The sequence below is a fragment of the Gekko japonicus genome, unplaced genomic scaffold (genome assembly GCF_001447785.1).
Source record: "Gekko japonicus isolate JY-2015 unplaced genomic scaffold, Gekko_japonicus_V1.1 scaffold3282, whole genome shotgun sequence".
In the NCBI taxonomy this organism is placed as follows: domain Eukaryota; kingdom Metazoa; phylum Chordata; class Lepidosauria; order Squamata; family Gekkonidae; genus Gekko; species Gekko japonicus.
The window spans coordinates 110715-119426 of record NW_015168755.1 but is presented as its reverse complement, the minus strand read 5'-3'; the positions used below and the strand labels follow the sequence as shown (position 1 = coordinate 119426).

Sequence of the window (8712 nt, the reverse complement as noted above, 5' to 3'; positions counted from 1 at the left end):
CCCCTGTCTCTCTAGCCGTCTCATTTCTCACTTCAGCTGCCGCAGCTCCTGGATATCCCAGGGCGCCCGCCTAGAACGAGTATGGAGAGGGCGCCTGGGAGCGATCTCGTTGATGGCTGTGGAGAGCCGACCATGCCAGTCCTCCATCAGCTCATCCAACAAGCCGCCAGGGGCCCTCTGATCCCGCAGGGCCATCTGGGGCCGCATAGGGTCCATCCGGCTTCACAGACGAGCAAAAATCTGCTCGCCGCCTAAGGGCGGACCATCGCTTCCTTGAGTGCTCCGTGGAACCGTCCCTCCGAGAGGGACTTCTTAATAATCTCCCTGAGGGCACCTCAAAACCCTTTGTGGCCCACTTTAATGAGCCAGGAGAGGCATGGATCAAGATCGCACGTGGTTGGACGTACTGATACGAGCAATCTGTCAACTTCCTCCGGGCTGAGTAGGCTAAAACACTCTAAACCCGGAACCGAAGACGTGCAAGGGGCCTCAAGTTCGCTCACTGTTTCAATTGTGGTGGGGAGGTCACAGCAGAGCGTCAAGACTTTATCTGCGAAATAGCTTGCAAATGCCTCACAGCCAATATCCAATTCCCTAACATTTTACCTGCCCTGTGGCAGAGCTGTCAAAGACCGAATCATACTAAACAATTGGGCCGAGCGTGAGCTCGCAGATGCAATCTTGGTCGCATAGAAATCTCTCTTAGGATCTCATAAACGTCCTATAAGATGCTCTTGATGCCTCATCGCGAGCCCAGCGCCACTGTCTCTCTAGCCGTCTCATCCCACACCCAGGTCTCGATCACGCTTCCTTCTTGAACAGGGATTTGTGCCCAGGCCTATGTGTTCCATGTTCAAGACTATATGCACTGCACCAGTGTGACTCCCCAGCAAATGTGTAGAATGTACACTAATAATAATTTAAGGTTTTATCCTTTTTATTTGCATGTGAGAGGAGATTAATTATAGGTCCTGTGAGGAAAGGGGCCCATCTTTCTTGTTTTAATGTCAAATGGAAGATGGGCACTGTAGCCATAACTACCTTCTGTTTCTCTGTCTAGTTGCTGATCTTATTTGAAGAAACAAGATGGACTGAAGGCCAGCAGAGAAGCTCCTCCTATTAATGATGTATTAGTCTGCAGTGCTGGAGGACTGCTTCTGACTCTGCTTTTCACCAGTAGTCATCTTAAGAACTTAAGCTCAAATAGACGCACGTCTGCTTCTGTGCCGAGGGAACAATGTGGGCATGTACTGCTGAATAATGTACAGGTCCAGCACCGAGAAGTCCATGTCAGTGAAAAGTAACATTGGAACCAGCCAGCACCCTTGGTGGTTTTTTTATTTTGATTTTTTTAGACTGTCGTTTTGGAGTCTGGTAAATGTCGCAAGTTGCCCCTGATGTTTTGGATAGAACCTGCAAGTAGCATCTTTGTATATAAGATACTGTCATCTTACCTGCTACATTATTTTTTCCTGATTAAACAGTGTTTTCATATATATATGGTCACTAATTACATGGCAATTTTGACAATAAGGGCTTTTAGAACTGTGGTACAGGACTCCTTTCTTAGCACCTAGATAAGTAAATTACTTTTCTCCCTTTTCCCAAATTTGCTAACTGAATAGGAATTGATATTTTTGGAATCAGTTGATGCATTCAGCTTCATAATGTGAGTCAAAAGTGGACCTGAGTCTAACATGTAACTCTTGGGGAAACAACCTAGATTGGACAGAGGGCATAACTTCCTCTCTTTGACAACTCCCCTTCCTCTTTCTTCGAGGAAGTAACAGTAGACTCTGAATCCACCTCCCTGTTCCCTAGGAGAGGACTATGAGCTCTAGAGGGAGACTTAACTCGTTTCCTTTGCCTGTGTCTAGGAGGGGATCTAGAACTGCTGGAGGATACATCTTCCCTGCTAGTTCTGGACCTCTTAGTTGCTTTGCCCCTTCCTAAGGAGGATCCAGCAGGGTCAGAGCCCTGGAACGCATCCTGCAACATCTCCTTGAACTCCTTTCTCATCTCACTCCTGAACCAGCTCATGAGTTCAGCCTTCTCATTTTCCCTAGGATCCACTTCATGTGTCTCCATTGCTTCCTGCGTGGCTAGGGAGGCAGAAAGTCTGAGAAAACTCAGGTCAGTAAGGGAGCTGTTTCTGTCTTGTGAGCCTTCTCTTTCAGTTTGGTCAGCCATTTCACTAGGCCTGCAAGGGGAAGTGAAACAGAAAGCCCAATGAGGGAATCTAAAATGGCCGCCGCCATTTTTCCCACCTAAAACCTTCCATAGGAAGAGGGCACAGTAAACCTTGTCCCATTGTGGAACACAGTTGTCCCTGATCTCCCAGGAAAAAACGCCTCTCCAGTACCGACTAGTTCCAAATGCTCTCCAGGAGATCTCAAGGAGGCAGCAATAAAGGGTCAGATACAACAGGAAAAGGGACTTCCGCCACTGCCTCTACCGGCTTCGGGAAGACTGGAGTTGCCAAATCCCCCCACCGCTCTCCCCTCTCACCCCAAGTCCACCCCAAACGGAAAGGGACTGTAAAGGGCCCGAGGGCACTCACCGCCGTATCAACTGGCTGGGAGTTTTCTGTCCTGCCTTTGATCGGTCTCCGGGGTCCGTCACAGTCAGGGAGCCGACCAGAACGACAGGGTCTCTCTCGCCACTAGATCGCAGGCTCAACCGCACCCCAGCAAGCACCAAGGGGTAGGCCCTCCACCCCAGGAGTGGGTAAGGCCGGCAGAGGGCTGCTGGAATGCTGCGGCAGTCGGGGACCTCCCAGTGCCGAATTGCCCTCTTTCTTTCTTTGCCACCGAATTTAACACCTCCAGGTGCCGCGGCTCAAATTCCTTCTTTGGTTGCTGCGCTGAAGAGCACTGCTGGAGCATGTCCTGCTCTGAAGCAGGCCCGGCAAGAACTGGAATGTCTCCAGGGGATAAGCCCCTCCCCACATGGATCAAAGCTTGAAGCTGACCCTGCAATTGGAGGAGGAGCGTATTCCAACTGTATGGACTGTCCCATGATCTGAACCACTGGAGAAAGAATGGTCAGTCGAGGATTCTGATACTTGAATACTTCATTTAGGTGGTTCCAAATCGAGCATTTTCAGAGACTCTTGAAGAAAGTCATCTCTACTCTGAATTACCAGATGGACAGCCCAGAAAAACTCAGATCATCTGCATCAGCCCAAGTTTGATATGGGGGTGGGGGTGTTTAAGAGACTGTCAAAGAGGCCATTGGTCTGCCCCTTCCTGGAGTTCTTTGACGAAGTCTTGAGGATGGAATCAGCTGTCCCCAGATATGGTTCTTTGTTAACAATAGTTGCTAAAAAATGCCATGCCAGAGGCAAATATAGAGGCGTTAAAGGTCCCCGTAGGGGATGCTCCAGTATTTATTTATTAAATTTCTACGGAACTGCTGGAGGTCCCGTAGAGCTCTAATCTCATGAGGGAGCTCGTTCTACAGCGTTGGTGCCACCAGGGAGAACGCCCTGGTCCTAGTTACACCTAACCTGGCCAGATGGTTTTGCGTTCCCGATCGCAGTGCTCTTGGGGGAACATATGGGGAAAGGCAGTCCCTCAGGTAGACACAGGGAGCCGACCAGAACGACAGGGTCTCTCTCGCCACTAGATCGCAGGCTCAACCGCACCCCAGCAAGCACCAAGGGGTAGGCCCTCCACCCCAGGAGTGGGTAAGGCCGGCAGGAGGCTGCAGAGGGCTGCTGGAACGCTGCGGCAGTCGGGGACCTCCCAGTGCCGAATTGCCCTCTTTCTTTCTTTGCCACTGAATTTAACACCTCCAGGTGCCGTGGCTCAAATTCCTTCTTTCTTCTTTGGTTGCTGCGCTGAAGAGCACTGCTGGAGCATGTCCTGCTCTGAAGCAGGCCCGGCAAGAACTGGAATGTCTCCAGGGGATAAGCCCCTCCCCACATGGATCAAAGCTTGAAGCTGACCCTGCAATTGGAGGAGGAGCGTATTCCAACTGTATGGACTGTCCCATGATCTGAACCACTGGAGAAAGAATGGTCAGTCGAGGATTCTGATACTCGAATACTTCATTTAGGTGGTTCCAAATCGAGCATTTTCAGAGACTCTTGAAGAAAGTCATCTCTACTCTGAATTACCAGATGGACAGCCCAGAAAAACTCAGATCATCTGCATCAGCCCAAGTTTGATATGGGGGTGGGGGTGTTTAAGAGACTGTCAAAGAGGCCATTGGTCTGCCCCTTCCTGGAGTTCTTTGACGAAGTCTTGAGGATGGAATCAGCTGTCCCCAGATATGGTTCTTTGTTAACAATAGTTGCTAAAAAATGCCATGCCAGAGGCAAATATAGAGGCGTTAAAGGTCCCCGTAGGGGATGCTCCAGTATTTATTTATTAAATTTCTACGGAACTGCTGGAGGTCCCGTAGAGCTCTAATCTCATGAGGGAGCTCGTTCTACAGCGTTGGTGCCACCAGGGAGAACGCCCTGGTCCTAGTTACACCTAACCTGGCCAGATGGTTTTGCGTTCCCGATCGCAGTGCTCTTGGGGGAACATATGGGGAAAGGCAGTCCCTCAGGTAGACAGGCCCCAGACCATTTAGGTAGTTGCTCTCCATTTGGGTGCTGTCCTTTCCAAAGGCAGAAACGATGCCCTGAAAGACTCGGTGGACAGTGTTCAAGAGTTTGCATGAGGCATCCTCCCTCACAATCGGCGTCAGCAGTCCTGTCAAATATGTTGTCGAAGGCTTTCGCAGCCAGAGTTCATTAGTTGCTGTAGATTTTCCGGGTTGTGTGGCTGTGGTCTTGGCATTGTAGAACCGGACGTTTCGTCAGTAACTGTGACTGGCATCCTCAGAGGTATAACACAGAAAAATGGAGTACTCTCTGTGTCAAGGTTGACAGAGAGTATTCCCATTTTTCTGTGTTGTACCTCTGAGGATGCCAGTCACAGTTACTGGCGAAACGTCAGGTTCTACAATGCCAAGACCATGGCCACAGAACCCGGAAAATCTTCAGCAGAGTCCCGTCAAACTCTACCAGAGCCATAATTATCTGGGCTGACAACCTGCTTCTGGACATGGAATCTGATCTCTTGACGTTTAGGAGATCGCATCTAAAGATTAAGAAGACAACAGTATTCACTGTGGATGCATCTCAAGATGCTATGTAGTTCTGTGCAAGGATGCAGGCAGCGAATATTATCAGAAGAAATTTCTGGCTAAAACACTGGAAGGTGGAACCCTTATTAAAATCCAATCTATCCACAGAGAAATTTTCTGGTAGGCTGCTCTTTGGGGAGGGAGACTTAGACAAGGTCCTAGTAGAAACTAAAGAAAGCTATGTCATCTACCATTGTCTCAAGGGGGAAAGACAACACAGGGAGGTCCTATGGTTCCTTTTGTGGATACAGGTCCCACGCCAGGGAATGGAAAGGCAAGGATTTCGGGAGCAACTGTGCCTTTACTTACTGGCCAAGGTTCCACAACAGACAATTCCCACCCAACAAGCAGGACAGAGCCAGTCCAGCAAAAAGAACCACCACCTGACTCTGCAATGGGGGTCACCTCCGGAGTTTTACCCACATCTGGAGGCAGACCATGATGAACCACTGGGTGCTTTCCATCATCCAGCATGGCTACAAAATAGAGTTTGCATCCCCACCACACCAGTTCATCCCATCCCCAGGTCCTGGATTGAAGCAAAAATGCCAGCCATTACAGGAAGTGGTAGAGCATCTTCTAGCCATTGAAACGGACAAACTGGTGCCCACCTCTCAGAGTTTCCAGAGGGTCTACTTGGTGCTCTTCGTGGTGCCCAAGGAGTTGGGAGATTAGAGGGCAATTCTCAACTTAAAGGAACTGAACTGGTAGGTCAGAAAGTTGAAATTCCGCATGGAGTCACTGCACTTGATTATCCAAATCATACCGCAGGATAGTTACTTGGTGCCTCTGGACCTCAATGAGGCAGTTCCTATGTTTTTCCCTGGGGGACAGACATTACCAATACACAGCTTTACCCTTTGGCCTGTCAATTTCACCAATGGTCTTCACCAAGGTGCTGGTGGCCCACCTAAGAAAACAGGAGATTCACTGTTGGGTGAAAACAGAGAAACTTTGACAGAGGACAGAGAGAAAGCAGAAAGGCTTAATGCCTATTTTGCCTCAGTTTTTTCACTGAAGAAGAGAAAGGGTTCACCTAGAGGTGGTAGTAGGCAAAGTACAGCGTCCAGGCTGCTGGTTGACATGAACAGAGAGGTAGTTGAGAAGCAACTGGCTGCACTGAATGAGTACAAATCCACCGGGCCAGATGGTATGCACCCAAGAGTGCTCAAAGAACTTTCTAGAGAGCTTGCAGAGCCTTAGTCCATCATCTTCCAGACCTCTTGGAGGACAGGAGGTGCACCAGAAGAGTGGAGGAGAGCAGATGTTATCCCAATTTTCAAAAAAGGGAGGAGGGATGATCCAGGAAACTACAGGCCAGTGAGTCTGACTTCTGTCCCAGGGAAGATACTGGAACAGATTTTAAAAGGATCTGTCTGTATCTAAAGGACAACTTGGTGATCCAGGGAAGTCAGCACGGATTTGCCCCCAACAGGTCCTACCAGACCAACCTCATTTCTTCTTTGATCGAGTGACAAGTTTACTGGATCGAGGGAATGCTGTTGATGTTGCTGACCTGGATTTCAGTAAAGCTTTTGACAGGGTTCCCCATGATGTTCTAATGGATAAACTAAAGGACTGTGGACTGACTCTAGGATAGTTAGGTGGATAGGGAACTGGTTGCAGAACCACACTCAGAGTAGTTGTCAGTGGTATTTCATCTGAATGAAGGGAGGTGTCCAGTGGGGTGCCAAAGGTCTCAGTTCTTGGCCCAGTACTTTTCAATGTTTTTATCAGTGATCTGGATAACGGTATATGGAGAGGCTACTCAATAAATTTGCAGATGACACCAAATTGGTAGGAGCAGTGAACACACCAGAAGATATAGAATTCAACAAGATCTGAACACAATGGAAAAGTGGGTGGATGTGAACAAGATGCAATTTAACAAGGATAAATGTAAAGTTCTACATCTGGGTAACAAAAATGAGGTAAACAGATACAGGATAAGGAATACACTTCTGGGTAGCAATATGTGTGAACAAGATCTTGGGGTATGGGTGGACCATAAGTTAAATATGAGCAGCCAGTGTGATGTGACGACAAAAATGGCTAATGTGATCTTGGGGTGTATTAACAGAGGCATAACATCCAAATCGCAAGATGTAATAGTCCCACTGTACACTGCATTGGTCAGGTCACACCTGCAGTATTGTGCACAGTTCTGGAGGCCTCACTTCAAAAAGGATGTGGACAGAATGCAGTGGGTGCAGAAGAGAGCAATGAGGATGATCAGGGGCCTGGAGACCAAGCCCTATGAGGAAAGGCTGAAGGACTTTGGAATGTTTAGTCAGGAGAAGAGGAGGTTGAGGGGGGGACATGATTGCTCTCTTTTAAGTATTTGAAGGGCTGTCACTTAGAGGAGGGCAGGGAGCCATTCCCGTTGGCAGCAGAGGATGAGACTCCCAATAACAGGTTTAAATCAAGGGTGGGAAGGTGGTCCCTGTTGGAAATGGGGAACAGTGTCAACTAGCTGGAACTGTGAGCAATCAAGCTGGCCCTAATTGCCTTCTGGGACTCACTGAGAGACAAGAATGTCTTGGTGAGGACTGACAACATGAGGACTGACAACATCACTGATGCCTTCGCTTGGTAGGTAAATGCATGGTTGAAGTCTCTGAGCTAGAATACCAAACAGTTGCTGTGCCACTCAATTTCTGAGCAATGTACAGAGCAGCTAGCTCAGTTTTTTAGCCTCCGGCTCACCCATTTTTTCATAGGAAGGATGGCTCCAGGGCAAACTAATTTATGCAGCAGCCAAATTGCTTGCTCAGAACATTAATGCTAGTAGCACACAAAGTAGAATTTTTGCTCACAGGACTCCACAGCTTAGACGGAGCATTGACTGCCATATATCATTGAATTCCCACCCCCACCTTTTCCCCATTAAAACTAGCCATAAATTGCAGTCATTATGAAATGAAAGAGGTATGCTAAAGAACAGAGAGTATGCTTAATGGCTCTGAGCTCCAGAAGGTTAATATGTAATGAGGCTTCTGACTCTGTCCAGAAGCCATGTGCAGTAAGCTCCCGGCAGTGTGCACCCCAACCAGTCAGGGATGTATCTGTAAAGATCTGGATTGAATGAATGAAGTTGAGTGCATAGTCTTGTTCCAACAGCCAGATGGTGGACTGTGGACCACCAGGAAAGGGAGCGCACCACTTACTGAGGGACTGTAAGCTTGGTCCAAGGGGCCTGTTTGAAGGGAGAATAATGTCTAATCAACCAGTTCTGCAGAGTACACATATGCAATCTAGCATGGGGTGTAACACCTGTTGTAGATACCATGTGCCCCTTCAGAATGAGGGAGGACAGCTCCCAGGATAGAAATTGGGAACCAGCGGTCCCAGCATGTTAGGGTAGGTGGCATGGGGGTGAAGAGGCAAATTCCAAACAGTAACTATATTTTATTATTGATAACACCCATGAACTCTTTGTAATGGTAGACCCAGAACGACTCTTGGCTGGCAGCACCTCAGCCATCATTGAATTAGTTTTGGGGTGCTGAAATAAAAAAGCACAGTCAACTTCCTTCACTCGGTAAAGGTTTTCAAGCTTTCTTGAGGAGGCTG

General features: G+C 48.3%; 1 protein-coding gene across 1 annotated transcript in view; it reads left to right on the top strand.

Annotated features, from left to right (window-relative positions):
- Positions 1-1453, top strand: part of EIF4A3 (eukaryotic translation initiation factor 4A3) — a 14274-nt gene extending 12821 nt beyond the window's left edge. The window contains exon 12 of the mRNA XM_015415653.1: positions 1061-1453. Within this exon, the coding sequence (XP_015271139.1) occupies positions 1061-1077 (17 nt within the window). The 3' untranslated portion in view covers positions 1078-1453. The remainder of the gene's footprint in view (positions 1-1060) is intronic.
- The last annotated feature ends 7259 nt before the right edge of the window (positions 1454-8712 follow it).